The 19,909-nt window shown below is 39.2% G+C and overlaps 3 protein-coding genes and 1 long non-coding RNA gene across 6 annotated transcripts; 3 read left to right on the top strand and 1 right to left on the bottom strand.

Moving 5' to 3' along the window:
- Positions 1–2,180: 2,180 nt before the first annotated feature.
- Positions 2,181–4,916, top strand: LOC103704074 (reticulon-like protein B12). The gene is made up of 4 exons (XM_008787225.4): positions 2,181–2,524; positions 3,018–3,198; positions 3,635–3,846; positions 4,379–4,916. Exons 1-4 carry the CDS (start codon positions 2,458–2,460, stop codon positions 4,543–4,545), a joined length of 627 nt encoding a protein of 208 aa, XP_008785447.1. The 5' UTR covers positions 2,181–2,457; the 3' UTR covers positions 4,546–4,916.
- Positions 4,917–7,537: 2,621 nt separating this feature from the next.
- On the top strand, positions 7,538–11,710 carry LOC103704075 (LIM domain-containing protein WLIM2b). Its single transcript, XM_008787226.4, has 5 exons — positions 7,538–8,067; positions 9,786–9,885; positions 9,983–10,017; positions 10,140–10,229; positions 11,136–11,710. Exons 1-5 carry the CDS (start codon positions 7,933–7,935, stop codon positions 11,343–11,345), a joined length of 570 nt encoding a protein of 189 aa, XP_008785448.1. The 5' UTR covers positions 7,538–7,932; the 3' UTR covers positions 11,346–11,710.
- A 1,855-nt stretch (positions 11,711–13,565) lies between these two features.
- LOC103704076 (proliferating cell nuclear antigen) lies at positions 13,566–15,552 on the top strand. Its single transcript, XM_008787227.4, has 4 exons — positions 13,566–13,970; positions 14,278–14,430; positions 14,517–14,614; positions 15,099–15,552. The coding sequence occupies exons 1-4, from the start codon at positions 13,652–13,654 to the stop codon at positions 15,321–15,323; spliced, it is 795 nt and encodes a 264-aa protein (XP_008785449.1). The 5' UTR covers positions 13,566–13,651; the 3' UTR covers positions 15,324–15,552.
- Positions 15,553–16,087: 535 nt separating this feature from the next.
- Positions 16,088–19,908, bottom strand: LOC103704077. 3 transcript variants are annotated; one of them, XR_005511271.1, is made up of 4 exons: positions 17,309–19,908; positions 17,016–17,226; positions 16,537–16,612; positions 16,088–16,432 (listed from the first exon to the last, which is right to left on the bottom strand). It is a non-coding gene; the product is annotated as an uncharacterized LOC103704077 (long non-coding RNA). The 3 variants fall into 3 exon arrangements; XR_001879271.2 differs by having other exon boundaries at positions 17,325–19,908; XR_005511270.1 differs by having other exon boundaries at positions 17,016–19,908.
- Position 19,909: the final 1 nt, after the last annotated feature.

The raw sequence follows: 19,909 nt of genomic DNA, 5'->3' as shown, positions 1-19,909 counted from the left end.
ATGATCATAACGACTCAGCGTCCTTAGGGCTTTCATCTGAGTATGAATCTTTAACTCTACCGCCTAATATGCAACGGCCGATCTCCATATGTTGCTTTCAAATATTGTCCTCGTTGCGGCCCGTAAGCACAAAAATAGCTTAACTTTTCTGAAATGGCATCCTGACCGTAAGAGACGGGTGAGCCACCAAGTGTCTCTTATCATCCTAATGTCTAGCTACTTTACCTTAGCCTTGGTGGAAATGAAGGTGTCGCCGCTTGAAATTCATCTTGATTTCAGTGTTACTGTTGCATTGCAGGGTTGGAGAGCTCATCTGATCGTCCGTTCACGGCGATAGAGTTGGCCTAGGGTCACTACTGGTCTCTAAGTCGTGACATCTTGAGCCGAGGTGGGAGGAGCTTTTTAATAATTCTCGCCAAGAATGAGGGCTCGATCGTGAAGTCGACATCGTTCTCGAGTTTGACGTTGTGGCCCCTCAAGGCCTCAAGGTGGATCCATCTCCTCGATCTTGCGATCGAGGTCGACCTCCCTCCTGTAAGCCCTTTTTGATAGACGGAGGATGAACAATCCAATGTCAATCCTTTTAAAACTGTAGCCTCAGTGATCGATGCCTCATGTCTCATCCTTAGCGTCACGGACGAGAGTGATGGCTTTGTTGAGCTCGTTTTGGGCTTCGAGGACTAGAGCGATGGCTTGGATGGGATCATTCTAGGTTCCACGGATGGGAGCGGTGGCTCGACTACACCAAGTCCTCGTGGTCGCTTGGCGCACGAGCCTCCTCCAGCTGTTATTGGTTGGCAGCCGTTTCTTGCACGTTTTGGTCGGTTGTGGTCAGTGTCTGAACCTGCTGCACAAGCAGTTGTAATTGCTCAACAGTTATCGCCGATGCTTACTGCGACTCCTATGGTTGCGAAACTCTCTATAGGCTCTACAGAGAGCCATCAAACTTTGAGTGTACATTTTGCTATACAGTTGTGGGTGATGTTCTTTTCGACTTCATAGATGCAAGTAGTATGCTGATCGGCCAGACCTCTAAAAGTAAGATCACAATCCTCCCTTTAGCACCAAACTATTGTTGCTGAAATCTAGCCTAACCTCTGTGCTGAGCAAGCTGTAGGGCTGGAGAGTTCACCTATTCAAGTCGGTAGGGTCAACCTAGGGTCACTACTGGTCTCCAAGTTACTGTAGAAGAGTTAGATGATGACGGTTGCGCTTGGATCGATGCTCTTGCACCTGGTCCGATCTAAAACAGAAAATACATAAGTCCACTTGCTAGAGAGTATCCGACGGAGGATCCTTCGATGTCTAAGTCAAGCATTGAGCAAATTGGGCATGGGTGTTAGCTATTTTGGCAACAACCTGCACATCTTGTCAGAGGATCATGCCTGAGCATCTTGCTTGCATGGATAGTCTCCATGTTCAATAGTCTCCATGTTGCGCACATAAGAAAACTATTCACGATCATGGACCAAACTGTCACTAGCTGGGAAGAGTTTGAAATTTGGAGGATTTTCTGCACGTCTTTTAGGTCGGCCACGCGGGCTCTCAATGGTCGACCTATAGTAACATTGTGAGTTCTTATTGATCAGTTTTCCACATCAGGTATGTCACGAGAGTACCCAACTTTCTCCCGCAAGAAACTAAACCCATCTTCGCACAGATGAATCTGGTTTACAGGTGCTTGAAAGTCGAATAAAATTACATCTACAGTCCCTTCCATCTCGTTTCATAAGAAAAGAGGTAGATCCAAAGCAAAGCCATGCGATCAAGGCAGGCTAGGTCATCCTGAGATGCACCTTGGATGCTTTAAAACCTGTGCAATCGGCATCTTGAAGATGCGTGCACACATCATGCTAGACGCATTCACTCCCGCACGCCAAGGACGTATTAAGCATTTACTTAGCAAAATCAAACACGACTGGTTAGCATGACATTGTTTCAGACAAATTAGACGTCTGGCTGATGTGTAACTAAGTTATTGCTTTGGTTTCCGAGCTGGCACTATACGTACGGCCAAACTCGGAAACGTTAGGAGAGCTGTCTGTTCGTTAAAACATTCTACACCTTTTAATTAAAAAAAGAAAGAAAGAAAGTAAAGAAAATCCCGGGCCATGATGTTTACGTTACCACGTCCAGCTCGGAAAAGACTGGAAGTCGAATTGAGCAGAGGATGAAGAAAAAGGTACGTTGGAACAGCAGTGATAGCACAGTGATGTTGTGCTTCCGTCTTCTGTTTGTTTTTTTTTTCTCTCTCTCTAAAACGGGAACCAGCCTTCTCGCTTTTTGTTGTTTTCAACTCTGGGAGTCAGATTCCAGCAGCCCCACCCGACCTTTCCTCCGTGAAAACCACTCCATCTCGCACCCCGCGCAGCGCAGACCAGGAGACGGAAAGGGCAAGCCGCTTTTCACCGATTCTCCACCGCCGAGTTCCAGATCCTGGCTCACAAGATCGGGTTCATGGACTCCTCTGCTAGATTGTTTGGGAGGCAGAGATCCGTGCATCGGATCCTCGGAGGAGGAATCGGTAAGTGAATTCGGAACTAATAACGCAAAGCTCTCTCGAGAGCGTCCTTAGATTACTTGTTTTGATCGGTTCAGTTTCTGGTCTTCCTGATGGCTTGGAGTTTGGAATTAGGTTGTTTTTTTTGTCCGTTTTCTGAATTAAAGCGTTTTCGCTTGTAGGAATTCGAGTCTAATTGGATAATGGAGGTAGTTCTGCTGATTAATGTTTTCTTCTAGCACAATATGATCTTTGTATCAGATTACCAAATGTTTGATCTCTTAGATTCTCCAGAGTTTTGAGGGCCTTTATCAGCATGCGATCTCCAAAATTTTTCATTCCAAGCTACAAATTCCATTTCTCTACTCTTGTTTACTTTAGATTCATTGTTGTTTGAGATAGCTAAGGATGGCAATCCACATTTATGGTGGAAACTACTGTATGAATTTGCCTTCTGGCTGTGGTATTTATATGTTTCGATTATTGGACTGAGCATTTATGCCGGCGTGTCTAACAGTTGCAGATGTGGTGCTATGGAGGAGAAGAGATGTAACGGTCGGGATTCTTCTTGGATTGCTGGCTGCTTGGTTGGTCTTTGAAAGATCCGGTTATACTCTGCTGTCCTTTGTTTCTAATGTTCTGCTGCTTTTGATTTCCATCCTTTTTACGTGGGCTAGGGCGGCTGCAATTCTTAACAGGTAATTGAGTGTTTCATGGAGCACTTATGATGAATCTTTGTTTTGATCCAACGTAGCTTGTTAGCATTTCAATATTCACTTGTATATATGGGTGTTATCAGTCTTTGGCATGGGGTCAAAAATTTAATATGCAGCACAAAGCATCAATTTTGTTTATGTCCTATGTTATGCGATAGTGAATAAGAAGTAGAAATGCTCAGGATTTTTTGTCATCACAAACTATTATTCATGATCTTTGGAGTTAGGATGCTGCTAAAGCTGATGCACTCCCATCACAGAATGCACAAGTTGAGCAATGGTGTCTGGTTAACTGTGAACAACATAAGGAGTTTATACATTCAAATAATAGTATTTTTTCATATTAAGGTGCTGGTTCGTTTTCCCCTCTTATTATGCTAAATCATAAATGTACAGCTTCTTGTCGACACAAATGCAGGCCGCCTCCACCCATACCAGAGATGCACCTCACAAAAGAAGTCATGAATGAAGCAGCAGTACTTGTGCATTCTCATGTGAATATGGCACTCCTGGCTTTTCATGATGTCGCGCTTGGAAAGGACTCGAAGCTTTTCTACAGAGTAGCCATAAGTTTATGGCTGATCTCGGTCATTGGCAGCTTGACAGATTTTCTTACTCTATTTTACTCAAGTAAGTAGTTATTAAGACAAATTTATATTTTGAGTATCAGCCTTAAATTAACTGCATACTTTAACTCTATAGAGAAGTAAATTAGAGTTCCTTGGCTTAACATGTGGTGAGTTATCTCCATGAATTGAACTGATGCAAAATAGTACAGAGCTAACTGTTAGGAATAGGCCGGAGTGCTGATGGTTTGCTGATTTCTCATCAACTTGGAAGGTTCAAGTTTCAGTATAGAAAAATGTTTTTTTTTTGTTTTTTTTGTTTTTTTGTTGTTGGGGGTGGGGGTGTCTACAGAATGATCTGGTCATGGAAACCTGCAGTAGAAGCAACTACTTATCAGTCTCTGATCATCTGAAATATTGGAAATGAGCTGATGGCATCAAATATCAGAAATAAATTTTTTACTCTATGGCATTACAGGTTGTTTTATCGTAAAGGTTAAGCTTTCAAGAATGAATGAACCAGGATCTTTCTTCCAGAATTATCACCACCTCACTAACTGTTCTTAAGTTCAGTTTCCTTCTTTTCTTCCTTGCAGGCCTTGTTATTGTCTTTACTATCCCTGTGCTGTATGAGAAGTATGAAGATGATATTGACAGATATCTGAAATTGGCTTATGTGGAGATGCAGATGTGCAAGGGAATATATGCCGAGCATTTTCACGAGGTTAAGAATTGGATTCTGGGGAAAAAGAAACCAGGCTGATGGTGTCTGCAATTTTTGCGATCGACCAGGGCTTCTATCCCCTGTTTTGCTTTTCTTCTATGTCAAAAGCTCAAAGATTTTGACTTTTTGAGTGCATTTTATGGGATCCGGCTCTCTCCAATTTGTGAGCAGTTATTTTTGGCATCATAAGAAGAATTTGTAGGGTTTCTTCTTTTGTTTGTTGGACTTTTCAAGTACATGATATGAACCTAGGAAACAAGGAGGAGATAGAGATATGTGATTCACACAAAATTGTATCTTCAGCAACTGATCCAACAAGTTTTACTCATGTAATTTGTGTCGAGTTCTGTTTCTACATTCTCACGTTATCCAAGTCTACTTTCTTTTATTGAAGTCATTCCTTTCAATTACTGGTAGACCTCCACATGAAACTGCTAGATGAAATGGGTCTCTTAGTTTGGTCATGTTAGTATGAGTAACCGTGGATAGCTATTATCTGACTGCGGCTAGCTCCAACGGCAGGTTCAATAGCAGATGGTGTTGTGTGATTGCCCATGAAAAAAATGATGACTTTTCTCCTCTTTCCTGACTTAAAATTCGAGTTTCATGATCTCCTTTTCCATCAGTAATAACTAGAGAAAGCGAGCTTCTATATTGCATAATGACAACAACATAAAATGATTTTTAGTTAGTTTAACTTATTTTCTAGCATACCTTGCAAACACATCGAAAATTATCAGAAAGGGTAGGTAAGGGATATACACGCAATATCGCGATTTCATAAAGCAGGATTATTGTGCTGATGAATATATTGCTGAAGATATTTTAAGCAACAATAAACAACATCGAGGTATCACCACGCACACAAATAAATTAGAAGAGATCTCATCCTTTTCCCTTTTCTTGTCCTCAATCAGCTGTATCCTGTTAAATATCATGTCTAGCCTGTTAAAATTATAATGTCCTAACCATTTAGTAGCAGCATTTGATTGCAGCTTCAAGGAAAACCATTACATGGAGAACCATTGGCATTCTAAACCCCTTATTTGATGTTTCGACATGAAGAATGCTCCTCTATACACAAAATGGTGATGTTAAACAAGCACTGGAACAAAAACGAAGATGCAAATCCATGAGATGAATTGAACAAAATTTAGGTTCATATATAAAAGCTCGAATTAGCTCTCTTTCTGACTTGTTCTATGCACAAGATTTGTAACAAGATTATAGCCTATATTTCCAGGTTATATGATTCTCTAGTTCGATAAAGGTGTCTGCATACGATCAAGAAAGCCTCCCCAGTAATGTAGAGAAAAATTCTGTCATGAAAATTTTGCTGGTCACACAAATGATCAAGCGTCAGGTTATATCATGTTACCACTTGCCTACTATTGCCTGCAACATACGTGCAGGTGCCAACTTATCCTTGTTCCATGATGTCTGCTTGAGTAGCAGATCCAACCCATTCACCACTTGATTTGTTTCCCCTTTGTTTGAAAATTAGATCGGACATAATTGTCAACGTCTATTAATCTAGTCCAGACTCGAAGCAATCTAAATTCTCCGAACCACAGTCCAAGAGGAGAATTGCATATTGTATCCAAGCAAGGCCCCAGAAATTTGGGGGGTGCAAAATTTTTATTAGACTGGTCTGGTTATTTGGTTTGAGCAACTGCAAATGTTGGTTCGCAATTGGGCATTTTGCACCCTAAGATGTGGATTCATGATCCATGATAGACACGCGACCTGGGTCTGAACGAATACAAACCCTAGCTTATAATTGGTATTTTGTGCCTCTAGATGAGGATATATTATCCACACCATGCACGTATACATATACATACACACATATGTATGTATGTATGTATGTATGTGTCGATAGGATTTATAATCTTGGATTACAAATTGATGTAGTAGTGACATAGGTTATAACTAGATGGATCAACTTTTGTCCTCTTGCTCTGACTTTTTAAGAATGCTATATTTTTGAACTCAATTTATGCAGTGCCATGTCAATTCAATTCATTGGTTGCTTCATTTGACTTTGGTACTATAATTTGCTATTTGTCATTCGCAATGAATTTGGTTTGCCTAAAATAGTACAAGAATTTATGGTCAGGCAAGACCATACTATTTTAAAGTTTATTTTGACTTGTAAAAATTCTTATATAATTGTCCGATCAAGCTAGATATTTTTGAAGAAAATAAAAGATCTTTGATTTAGCAAGGCACATAGCAAAATTAATAAAAAGATTTTTTATAAAGAATTTAAAATAACAGATATTAGGAGAAATCGCGGAACACATGTGGTCTGCATAACTCCGTGCATTGGATCAACTTGTATCTCCATCGTTTGTATTGAATCAATTCATTTGGAAGATTTTTTTAATAAAAAAATTAGAAACTCTCAACATATTTTTATTTTAAAAATTCTTATATATATATATATATTGGGCTGAAATGGATAATTTCATACAACTCCAATATGAATGCATTCAAAAAAAAGTCAAATAGGAACCGCGGCAAGCACCTACGGCGTCACGCCCTCTCCAATGTCACAGCACGGGCTCTCGTCCGTCCAATCGGCAAAACAGGATGAAATCGAGGCCTGCATTCATTGGACGGACACGATTAAATCGCCTGCAGAACGGATGACGTCTTACGAAACGGAAGAACCAACAAAAAAAGCCTGCGCATCGGCATAATTCCACCGCATCGAAGCGGTCGTGGACAGGACCAACCAGTAGAATAGCGCGTGCCAAGCTATTCCATTAATCCATTATTTATTCCGCGAAAAAAATAATCCCAAATATAGAGTCAGCCCATCCCGCTGCGGACTTCCCAACTAGAAAGTCCCATAGGCTCCATTCTAGCTCACAAGGCGTGGCTATCTTTCCAAATACACGTCGTGCTTCATTCAAAATTGCCACGCGTCATGTATGGAAATTCGCATTCTATTTCTCTGTGCTGCTATCAAACTCCAGATCTCCACCTCCAACGGGATACTTTTTATCCCGGCATGCCTGGGTGATCATGACGAGCCCTTTTTGCTGAGTTTTCTCGACCCGCTCCCATCCTTTCCATCATTTTTTATTCGCGGCCTCCGCTCGCGGCGAAAAGCGCAGAGACCGCCTCCGTCCTCATCTCTTTCCCATTTCCTCTGTTCCAAGTTTTATTCCCAGTTTTTGCTCGGAGCTAAGGGCAATCAGGGAGGTTTCCGAGGTTCCAATCCTCGATCGATTGCGTTGTCCCGGCGTCCGCCATTTCGCTCCCTCATTTTTCTGTTCTTTTATCATATTCTATTACGTTTTGAGGGTTGGATCTGTGGATTTTGGTAGCCACCGGTCTCTAGATCTCTGGACGCGGGTTTAAGAGGTCGGAGAAGTATCAGGTCGTGTAGATCGCGGACCGTCTGATCGAGAATCGATGGCTTTCAGCGGCACGCAGCAGAAGTGCAAGGCCTGCGACAAAACGGTCTACTTGATGGACCAGTTGTCCGCCGATGGGATCGCCTATCACAAGTCCTGCTTCAAGTGCAATCACTGCAAAGGCACCTTAAAGGTTCGCCGTCTTTGCGTTTGTTTCTTTAGCTCCTCGATTCCTGTTGTGGTTCTTGAGAGGCACTTTCTGAAAAATTACATGCATTGATTCTGGGGTAATAATAATTTTCAATGCGCAAATCAACTATTCGAGGTTGTTTTTTTTTTTTTTTAAAAAAAAGTTGGCATAGTTCGTACCTGATTCTTCCCCAAGTGGTAGATGATTCCGGCAAGAGTTCGAAAAGGAAACCAAGGTTTATTTGACGTCTTTTAGATCAACAATAGCCTTTTGATTTCGTTTGGTCATGCGAGTTCTATAAGATGTTGATATCAGATCGACGACACACAATCTATTCTTGTGCTATTTCTGGGCATGGCTCTACCGGTCTCCATTATATGGATTTCACAACCTAGAATATAAGAGGATCGATCGCTGGATGCATCGATGCATGCAATGTGCCGAATTATCTCTGATCTATATTGTTGAATACGGGTAAAAAATGCATGCCGCTCTTTTATGATTTAAAAATTCTTCTTTCATGCATGTCACTTCGATGCATATGATATTTCCCTCTCTCTATGATGGTCAATTGCTCTTCATTGCTTCAGTTTTATCAAAATTACCAGCGTGTTATGATGATTCAAATCATTTTTTCTAGAATACACTCCATGGAACATTAAGCACCAGTCTTAGGCAAGATTCTTAAATTGTCATGCTTTGAAACATGCATTGAATGTTATTTGGTTATATCCAAGATATGATTAAATGTTTCTCAATAATCTTGTGGTTTATTTTAACCCGGCCAATGCTGTGGACAAATTTAAGTGCGTGCTGACTTAACTAAAATATCAGAATGATTATCCAACACCAGCACCTAGCATGAGCAATTGATGTGTATGGATGCGTGCAATAGTGTTGTCCTCAACTTCACAAGGCGGGCTTTTCTCGATTTCATAATAACCATATGGTACTGCATTAGCAAATGTACACTCTTGCCTAATTTGTGCTGCACTTAGAAGCTATTTGATATCTATAGCAGGAGCAGGGATAAGAATTGATAGAGGGATCGGTAATCTTACATTGCACATGGTTCAAAATGGTACAGGAACAAGATTAATAGTAAGTTTTGCTTATTAGACATACAATAACAAGCCATTGCCCTTTTAGATGTTGTTAAACAAGTCATGCATTCTTTCCTTGTGTCATGCCAATATCGTAAGCATTGTGGCCTTGCTAGCAGGCCAACTTGCTAGATCATAATGATGCTATGCAAAGAAACCTAACCGGGCCTATGTGTCAAGGGCACACAGATTGTCTTCTATGGAGATGTTTTATAGGTTTATCACATGTGCTTAACCATGTGGTGCTCAAAACATCACAATTCCTGATGGGCTCGAATACATGGCGAGTCGGAGACCCAACATAGTGTTGGCTTCATGGTGACCCCAAAATATGTTACTGCTGGGCAGCCAAGGCTAGATCTGTTAAAATCATAGAATATTACTTCAACGAATCAGAAGATACTACCTTTAGTCTGTTCTATTACAAAACCACTTTTGTTCTGCTAATCTATATAGTATAAGAGCTTCATGTGTTATAAGAGCAACATCAGACTTTTGACAAACTCTAGGGAGTAATAAGCAATTCTATGCACATGCACTACCTTAATTATGAGACAAGAAATAGAGAGAGATCCAAAATAATGATTATTACTTAATTTTGTTATCATTCTTTTTCAGCTGAGCAATTATTCTTCACTGGAAGGTGTCTTGTATTGCAAGCCTCATTTTGAGCAGCTCTTCAAGGAGACAGGCAGCTTCAACAAGAGCTTCCAGTCACGTGAGACTTCATTTCAAGTTGGTTAGAGATAGTTCAATTATATTATCCACACATAATCTCAGCGTTTGATTGCTCAATATGTTTTGCTCTTTTACAGCTGCAAAGCCAGCTGAGAAGCCAACTCCAGAACTGGTAATTTCAAAATTTTTCTTTGTTTGTATCTGTCGTGATGTCCTTTACGAAAAAAGCCTATAATTCAATCCAAAAAAGCATATAACTATCGTGCAATGTCAACTGACATGTCTTGAATTCAGACTAGGTCTCGTAGCAAAGCTGCTGGCATGTTTTCAGGAACTCAAGAAAAATGTGCCACTTGTGGCAAAACAGCATATCCGCTTGAAAAGGTTTGACTACAGAAAAGTTATTTGTTATAATCATCCGCTTCACTATATACTTTTAGTTAATGCTCCATAATCCTTTTTGCGATGTGTTGTTTCATAAATTGTTTTAACAACAATGTTTTCAATTATTGCAGTCCTTTGAACGTGTTGGTAGTGAATATAAGTCATATAAAATCTAGTATTTGAGGTTGGCAATTTTCCAAAAGTTTGTAGAATTTAATCAGGTCATGCTGTAGTTATTAGAATTAGTTTGCTCCATAAAAAGCTTTGGAGCACATCTTCAGATTTCCTTGTGATTCCCATGTAGAATAAGCATAGATTGTTCTTTGTACTTTTTCAACTACCTACGCTGCTGTGTGATTACCTTTCTACAAATAATTTACTCCAGAACTATCCTACTTTCTGATACTGACATTCTCCTAAAAGAATACATGTGGAGAATTAAGAATAGACTCATCCAAGAGTTGGGTTTTTATCTCTTCACAATTTTGTGGCTTGGTCTGCCTAATTCTTATCCTCCTTGGTTTTCTTTTTTAGAATCTATTTTGACATCCATCTTGCCTAAATAAGCCTGTTGCTTGTGGCTGCCTAGCTGCAGTTGCCAATCTTGAAGCTGAACTGCTACGGCATCATTTTGCTGGCTAATAGATCCTTGGGTGCTCCAAATTATACAATTTTAATCCATGGGAAAATTTAAATATTATAAGTTGTATTTTTACCGAAGAAAAAGGTAAAGTAAAAGTGTTCTTAATTTCTTTTTTTTTCTTAGTTTCATATGAAATGACAATATCTCTGTTTACAAGCATCTTTTTATTGTAAAACAACTAGATTTAGTTTTAGTTTACTAGATGCATCCAAAATTGATAACATCCCTTTCACTTTGCATGGTTGTGCTGTGAATGCTGTCAGGTGACTGTCGAAGGACAAGCATATCACAAGTTTTGTTTCAGATGTTCCCATGGAGGCTGTTCTATAAGCCCTTCAAACTACGCAGCCCTTGAAGGCATCCTCTATTGCAAGCACCACTTCTCTCAGCTTTTCAAGGAGAAGGGGAGTTACAACCATCTCATCAAGAGTGCTTCCATCAAGCGCACAGCGGCATCCACCCCAGATCTTTGAGTTCGTTCTGTTTACTGCAGTGGATTCACACCCAAGCTTACCATCTGAACTTATTATATCTTTCGTTTTGGATGTTTTCATCCTTTCTGATTGTTCAATCAAGGAATTGGCGAACTTGCATTCCTCTGTTTTCCTAATCCTTCTTGTGTGTATTCTGTAGCTATGTCAAACCATAAAAAGCTGGTATTCCATATTCCATGCATTTGATTTGTGTTTTCCAACAGGATTTGCAGTTAAGCTTCATGTTTATGTGAAACCAGGTGCGGTATATAACATTATGCTGTAATACCTATGGCCATGCCCCTGATCATTCCTAGGAGGGGATGGTGCCTTCAGTAATTTCAAAGCTCTGACTTTGTTGGCGACTTGTTTACTTGTAATTTTCTTGTATCCATGCACATTTGATCTGTTTCTAAGTTCATATTTCTGGGTTCTCGTATTTGTGTTGAGAGGCCTTTTTTAAAAGATTGAAGAGAATGCCATCTTCCCTTTGATCAATGACAAATGATGCTTTAGGGTTAAATTCACGACGATCTTGTTAATAGGGTCAGAATGGATCCAAGAAACCGAGATATATACCTGTTCATAGACCATTTAGCCAACAAGAATATCGTATAACAGGATAACATCCATAGAATGTTTGGGTGAAATTAGTTTAAGTGCCTAAACATGGTTAGGAATATCTACCTTAATAGCAAAGAGAATGATCCTTGTTTTTTTTAATTTTTTTGGTGAAAATTGATTTTTGGTTTATTGGACCGGAAGAGTTGTAATGAAGGGGCACCGGAAGAGTTATTTTTATGATTTAGAGTGGCGCACTGGAAGCATGGTGGATCCATAACCCACAAATCCCAGGATCGGCTTTTGATAGAAGGCTTCCAGTGTGCCTTGCTTTTTTTTTTTCAGCATAAGTTTTAATTAGAAATTCTTTACTGTATTGATTACATATTTTCAAATTTATTTTCTTCATTTAATATATGTTTAATTTATTCAAAGGTAATTTTTTTCTTCATCTAGTAGAGGTTTTTACTGAAAAATCTTTTCTTAACTTATTACATTTTTAAAAAATATTTCTTCATTTTTTATTTAGTTATTTTCTTCATTTACTTTTTGCTAAAAAATCTTTTCTTAACTTACTGCATTTTTAAAAATTTATTTCTTCATTTAATAGGTGTTTTCATTTAGTTATTTTCTTCATTCACTCAAGTGTAATTACTTTTATTTCTCTTCTTCATTTAATTCAGGGTAGGTTTTAATTGTTTTCATCATTTAGTCAAAGGTATGTTTATCAATTCAATAACAATAAATCATCTTCATTTAATTCAGAGTATTTTGCCACACCCACGACAATAAGTTCCAATAGTTTAATCAAATGTATTCGTGCCAATTCAATTATATTAAATTCTTTACAGGCGATCAATGGTATTTTTATAAATCTATTTATAATAAAGTCCAATCCATTTAACTAATGGTGTTTTAGTCCATTTAGTTGCAGCAAATTCTTTTTATCTGATCAAGGTATTTTCATTAATCCTGTTACAATAAATGCTGGTTATGATGCATATGAAAATGCACATGGTTATTAAAACTGAGTTTTGTATAAGATGTTTTTTTAATAAATAGCATGAATTAGGTCATAATATATTTTTTTGATATTATTTAAGATTTATTTGATACATTATATTTGCTAAGAAATATATTATATTTTCAATTTAGATGACCTTAAATTTTATATACCAATAAATCATAATTAATTTAAATTTTGGATGATGTTGGGCTCTTATAACATGCATCATAAACATCGACTCCATTTATTTATTTATTTATTTTGGTGAGCATTTATTTATTTACTTATTTTTAAGTATCAAATGGAGTTTTTTTTTCTTCTCTTGGCGTGTTTGTTTTGTTTTGTTTTGCTCGGTTTCCTAGCAATAAATTAAACCTCTTAAAAGAGTCATAGTTGGGGCTTTTTTCCTTTTATTTCACTCCGAAAATTTGAGCACACAAAATTGCAAACTGTATTTATATATACATAATTTAAGGACAAATAAATACTCAAAGGATATTTTTTCGCTTCGCAAAAAAACCCATGACTATGAGAGAGTTACTGGAGCCTGGAGGACCCTATGAGGCGCGAAGATCGCGAAAACCCGAGGCGGGAAAGGAAATAAGTTCCCGCCAGAAACGCCAGCAAACCGCTCCTGCCCTTTTTACCCTGCCATTTTCCTGTTCTCCAAGGCCCCAACCCGCCTCTTATCTCTCTTTCCCAGAGAAAACGGAGGGCTCTTTCTCTCGAGAGAGAGACGATGTTGGAGCTCAGGTTGGTGCAGGGAAGCCTCCTGAAGAAGGTCCTGGAGGCGATCCGGGAGCTGGTGAACGATGCCAACTTCGACTGCTCGGCCACGGGCTTCTCCCTCCAGGCCATGGACTCGAGCCACGTGGCGCTGGTGGCTCTCCTCCTCCGATCCGAGGGCTTCGAGCACTACCGCTGCGACCGCAACCTGTCCATGGGCATGAACCTCAACAACATGGCCAAGATGCTCCGCTGCGCCGGCAACAACGACATCGTCACCATCAAGGCCGACGACGGCAGCGACACCGTCACCTTCATGTTTGAAAGCCCCAGTAAGATCCAAAGATCCCATCTTTTCCTCTTTTTCTTCCTCAGGATCAGGGTTTCCTTCCGGTCTTTCTGCACATTGCCGCAATTTGTTTACGTCTTTGGAATTTTATACATTCTTCACTTTGCTATTACTTGAGCTGGCTTTCAATTGATAATCTGCTTATGTTCAAGGATAGATTGAACACGTATAAGCCTCATTATTTTGTGGATTGGGGCAGATTCAAAAGAAACCTGCTGGATTAGTATTCGTTTCCCACTCGTTGCAAGTGCTTGCATTTCAATACTTGCATCAATTTTTGTTTTGGCCAGATCAAGATAAGATTGCGGATTTTGAGATGAAGCTTATGGACATTGATAGCGAGCATCTCGGCATTCCAGATGCCGAGTACCATGCCATTGTTCGAATGCCATCGGCGGAATTTGCAAGGATTTGCAAGGATCTCAGCAGCATTGGTGATACTGGTATGCTCTTATTCCCGATTGAACCCTCATTTATCTTGTACATGCATACACTCTGTCTGATATTTCTTGTGGTTTTGGGATGGCAGTTGTTATTTCAGTAACCAAGGAAGGTGTGAAGTTTTCAACTGCTGGAGATATCGGAACTGCAAACATTGTTTGCAGACAGAACAAGACTGTCGACAAGGTACCTACTAGAATCAGTGTGTCTGCAACTGTTATTCCACTTCCATGTATTTCACTTGCCAATCAAATTTAGACAAATCAGTGTTTGCTTTTCCTACATAGATTGCTCTGCTGCATGCGATTCAAATCTATGGGGGTTGCTCACAGATGTTCCCTGCCCTTCTCACTTGAGATGCCTGGTTAACTAACTGTTCTTCCAACTGCTGTCTCTCAAACAAACAGAAAAAAAGGAAAAGAAAGAATCTCTCGACATTTAAGTTCGACTTAGAGTAGTTCATCTGTTGATTTATAGTGCAGCATGTTTGCTTGCTACTCCCTTTTGCTTAGGACTGGATGATTATTCTTACAACTTTTAGTAATGTCCTAGAATTGCGGTCTCCTAATATTCTTTTAAACTAAACTGCTCTTCTGTCGCATGCAATACCTCAACAAGTTGCCTCTGCCTACCATCCATTCCAATGCCTCATTTTGTTTGATCTGTGCAGCCAGAGGAAGCAACCATCATAGAGATGCAAGAGCCAGTGTCCTTAACTTTTGCTCTGAGGTATATGAACTCCTTCACCAAGGCAACGCCACTATCTGAAACTGTGACCATCAGCCTTTCTTCGGAGCTTCCCGTGGTTGTTGAATACAAGATTGCGGACATGGGTTACATACGGTTTTATTTGGCTCCCAAGATTGAAGAGGATGAGGAGGATAAGAAGCATTGAGCATAATTTATTTGAGTTTTTTTCTTTCCCATCTCTGTTTCTTTATGTTTTTTCTCTGGAAAAGAGTTGGTCTGCTTACATTTGTACGGTTTTCGTAAATTTCTAGTAGACTGATCATATTTTTCTGAGTTCTTAGTGGTAGATTTTTGCTGTTTTTTTTCTCCTTGTCGTGATGATCCATGAGCTATGACGGACAAGCATGGGAGTCCCGTGCCGTTCTGCAAGAAAATTCGAGAGTGCTTTCAAATGATGATCATCTTACCCCAATAGCCGTTGCTGCCTCATTTGGTTGGGCAACTAGAGGATGTGCATCGAAAAAATAGGAGCTTTTAGAGCAGTTGGGGTTAAGATAATTTCAGTTATATGATGCTCTTTGGTTGCGTATGTAACTTAGTGATGCAACTTAGTAGTTCGTGCAGCTTCTTATTTGACTTAGTGATGCCAGTTTTGGTTGCATGGTCTGCACTGGAACTGATAACAAATAATATGCTAATTTGCCGTAAGTGGTACAAGTGCATGGTCCGGTGTAATCCATGCCCCCATGAGCTTCCTTCATGGTGCAAGTTAATGGTGAGGAAAGAACCCTTATACTTATGGACTGAAACCAATCCTAAACATCCTAAGCAGTTGAAGTCTTATTTAAGGTTACAGGCTTGCAGCGAGTGTTCTGGCATCAAGAAAAAAAGTTTCCATGCTCTAGTTAGATCACCGAGAGGAGAAAGTATAAACTTGTAGCTATTTCCATGCTTCTGCTAAAGAATGGATAATTTGCCCAAGGTTGCAGTCTATGGGCATTCTGATGCTTAAGGGTATATCTGTAAATTGATGTCGAACAAATTAACTGATCAAAAATACCTGGACTTTTCAGATTGGTCAACAAACTACGCAGATGGCCTTGCTATCTTGAGCCTATAAACTCATGTACTCAAGAATTTCAAACTCATTTTTACATGCAAAGCCACCGCATTCAATCACATAAAGGTTCGGTACAACTACCAATCTCAATAATTCACTGAAAACTGAAGGCATCTTTTAACCTCAATCAGTTTTCAACCAACGACTACAGTGTGAAGAATTCAACTCAAAAAACTTGCACAGATGTGTTCAACCTATTAATGAAACAAGAAGCAAGAGATTTGGATAAGAATATCATGACCTTGATCCATATGGCTTCATGAGATCATATGCAGAGCAAAAATGTAAAAATGAAAACCTGCTGTATTATGGCTGTCGCCAGATCACTCCAGCATAAGCAGCTTCACTTCAAGTTCTTCCTCAATTCTAAGTAGCTGTAGGCAAAAAAAAAAAAAAACAAACATTGAGAAGTCATCGTGAGAAAATTAGTGACAGGAAAATTGAAATTACTAGTTGAAACTAGACTAGCCTATACAAATCATGTATATGTATGATTTCGATTTATCAAAGAGCAATTTGGGGCATTTGGAGCAGTATCCAGCATGCACGCACATGGCACAGATCTCATATATGGAAAGGCTGCTACCTAAAATGACATCAATGTCTAAATTACAGTATTTGTGGATCATGCATTTAGCAAATGAGCATGCAGATGCGTGTCTAAAATAACATTACAAGTAGCCCATTTTTGAAATTTGGCAATGCTCTCATAAATCAATGCCTGATTCGAAGACAAATCTGATTGTATTTTGCAAGTCGTTCACCACGAGGCGTAACTCATTGTAATTGGATAAGTTCTTAGGAATATGACGGAATGAAAGACAAAGGAAAGCTCCAGCTTTAATCTGGCTGGTTGGAAGGCCAACTGCTAAATCAGTAATGAAAGAATCTTCAGTCTGCTTCTGTGAGATACGATCACTCCCCAGCGAGCATCTTTAGCCCACTTCACAACTTCTATAGCCTCTGTGACAGTTCCAACCTAATTTACCTGGATTTATATTGGTATGTTTTATCATCATTTTGAGGAAAACCAACAGAAGTTGATCAAACCAAAAACTTAAGTGCTCAACTACGCATGCACGTCACCAGATTAACATAGGTCGTGCTTGGACAGCTAGATTATTCCCAGCACGTTTTCCACCACTACTGATGGTGATGGGTGGAAGGGGAAGGACTGGATTGCTTTTACCAGAAAGATCAACTATATGTTATGTAGAGAGGAACCTGCAAGATCAAACAGTCCAAAAAGAATCAGAATTATGAAAGCAAAGGAAACTAAAAAAATTAGTAGAAAAGATATCATGCCTCCCTTTTTCCACAGCACCAGCTTTACATGCAACAATTGATGCAGCTAACATAGCATTTGCTCCAAGTTCAGCCTGCAAAATGTTGCCGAACTCTTACATTCTGCTACTTAAATTATATAAGTTGCACAATGAAATTATAGGGGAAAAAGATGAAGTTTCCTCTGCAAAATATCTCTATTGACAAAAAATAAGATCATATTGAAATGTTAAATGCATTAAATCATTTATTACTTTAGATATATTTGCATTCAAGATGAACAAATAACTTATGAAAGCAAGTAGAGTTCTCCGTTGGTAATAGACAAATGTGATTTGATACATAGTGCAATATAAAATACAACAGGACTGGAGTAAATGAAAACCTAATACACCAAAATGCAAACTCAAGCAATAATCAACGAAAAAGCAGAGTCGGCAATTCCTTAACAACTTTACAATTCTGTTAATTGTGCTACTCCATTTTGCTTTTCTTTATTGGTAGAGGGGACGAGGTTGTGGGACAGCATTGTTTATTTACTGTTATTATTGGAAGGATTGGGGGAGGGTGTGCTTCATGAGATAAACTGTAAACAACTTGATGAAAACTTAATGAATTAAAAGATTTAAATAAAAAGTAATGTAGAACCAGGAGTTTTTTAATGACATAAGAGTAAAAAATAAATTGGAGATGGTAAAGAAGTTTGCGCATAAATACAAGCCAGTATTGTGCACTGCATTGCAATTACGAAGAAATATTTCAAGTACAAAAGGCTTTTTAAGGATTAAATGTAGAGAGGCAAAGCATATGGAAAACGTTGACAGAAGAACTTGCCTTATTCTCATTTTTGTCCAAATCCATCATTGGTTGATTGATCTGGGATTGAAGTACAGAGTCCATGCCAATTAAAGCTTCAGAAATATTTTCATTAGTAATATACACTGCTCTTGGAACATCCTTTCCAAGATATTTACCTTTCTCACCATCACGCAATTCAACAGCCTCCTCATAGGGTCAGTAATTAAACCGAAGCCCAATAACTTGACTATAGATCAGTGATCAGGTTTTGCGTACATATAAAAGCAAATGCGGTTGACATTTCAAAACAGCGCAAACCACTAAAGACAAATCAGGCATTGAGATTACATATGTTTCTATTTACTAGTGCTGCATAATAGTAAGCTAGTATCATCTACATAAAGAAAATGAATGCAGAAACATAAAAGCAAAAGCAGAACAGCTAAGTATCATAACGGACAAACCGCATGAAGAAAGTCAGAGAATAGACAGCTTCATGCGGTCCACTAATATGGGTTATGATATTGCCTACATGGCTTTTCACATTCCCAGATGGTGATTCACATAATGAAAAGGCAACAATTCCTACCTCTTGAAGGAATATAAGAACATAGCAATGTTAAATAGCCAAATATGCTTTCAAGACATATTCTAGGGCTGCACTTCCATGTTTCTTTAAAACATTTGTAAAGCCTTTCCCTGTAGAGAGTTTCATTGATCCAAATTTCTCACAGTTATCTTCTGGTTGTACATACTACCAACAACGCTACTCCTCTTCTTGATTCTTAACTAAGTAAGCCTCTTACCGTAAATTAAAAATCTAATCTCCCATCAATCCCAGAGCATAATTATATCCATATATATGCAAAATAAAACAACTGGAGAATAGATTTTAGATGATTCGTCTTCTACCCTAGATCGGATATTTCAGCACAGCAACTCATTCCAAAGAAGCCAAAAAAGTCTAAGAAAAGCAGGCATAAGAAAGACAAGCAGCTTAAATTCCAGTAGCGGCACCGCTCGGAACCGAGTTTCGATGCGTCCCCTTGTTCGTGTAGAGATGCACTTCCACAGTAGGGATCCCCTGCTATCCAAGATCCGCCGCGCTTTGATCTTTGTGATCGCAGAAAGAACAGCTTTCTTCATATGATTTGACAGCGCCATTCCCAAGAAGTTTGAATACATTCAAGCGAACACATTATATTGGATGAACCTAAAAGGAGAAAACGAGAACAATTACAACCAAAGAAGTTGGAACGAAGGCAGCGTACGATGAAGAGAACATGGTCTGGAGTCTTGGGGCGTCTTCGATCTTCCGAGAGAGCATGTGCGCCGTGATGCTTCTCCCTTCCTGATCTCGGATTTGAGGCAAGCTCGGCTGCGATGTCTCAAGTAGAGCGGCCTTTCTCGTCGATCTCTACGAGAAATCGACCTCGAGGGATCTCTCCCTCTCCTTCTCCATCCCTCTCTCCCGCCTTGCCCCAAGCCAATAGGAGCACAAATGCTCGGAGAAGCAGAGTTGAGACTTTTAAAAACAAAGCAGCTTTGGCCAAGGTTCCTGAATTAAAGCATTGAACTAGCTAGATATC

The sequence above is a fragment of the Phoenix dactylifera genome, chromosome 3 (assembly GCF_009389715.1).
Source record: "Phoenix dactylifera cultivar Barhee BC4 chromosome 3, palm_55x_up_171113_PBpolish2nd_filt_p, whole genome shotgun sequence".
Taxonomy (NCBI): domain Eukaryota; kingdom Viridiplantae; phylum Streptophyta; class Magnoliopsida; order Arecales; family Arecaceae; genus Phoenix; species Phoenix dactylifera.
The sequence above is the reverse complement of the archived record's forward strand: the minus strand, read 5'-3'. Positions and strand labels throughout refer to the sequence as shown.

Coding starts and splice junctions, on each gene's coding strand:
- LOC103704074 (XM_008787225.4), top strand. CDS start 2,458: ATGGACTCCTCTGCTAGATTGTTTGGGAGGCAGAGATCCGTGCATCGG. Junction 2,525..3,017: donor GATCCTCGGAGGAGGAATCG/GTAAGTGAATTC, acceptor CGTGTCTAACAG/TTGCAGATGTGGTGCTATGG. Junction 3,199..3,634: donor GCGGCTGCAATTCTTAACAG/GTAATTGAGTGT, acceptor ACACAAATGCAG/GCCGCCTCCACCCATACCAG.
- LOC103704075 (XM_008787226.4), top strand. CDS start 7,933: ATGGCTTTCAGCGGCACGCAGCAGAAGTGCAAGGCCTGCGACAAAACG. Junction 9,886..9,982: donor CAACAAGAGCTTCCAGTCAC/GTGAGACTTCAT, acceptor GCTCTTTTACAG/CTGCAAAGCCAGCTGAGAAG. Junction 10,230..11,135: donor CAGCATATCCGCTTGAAAAG/GTTTGACTACAG, acceptor GAATGCTGTCAG/GTGACTGTCGAAGGACAAGC.
- LOC103704076 (XM_008787227.4), top strand. CDS start 13,652: ATGTTGGAGCTCAGGTTGGTGCAGGGAAGCCTCCTGAAGAAGGTCCTG. Junction 14,431..14,516: donor CAGCAGCATTGGTGATACTG/GTATGCTCTTAT, acceptor TTGGGATGGCAG/TTGTTATTTCAGTAACCAAG. Junction 14,615..15,098: donor AGAACAAGACTGTCGACAAG/GTACCTACTAGA, acceptor TGATCTGTGCAG/CCAGAGGAAGCAACCATCAT.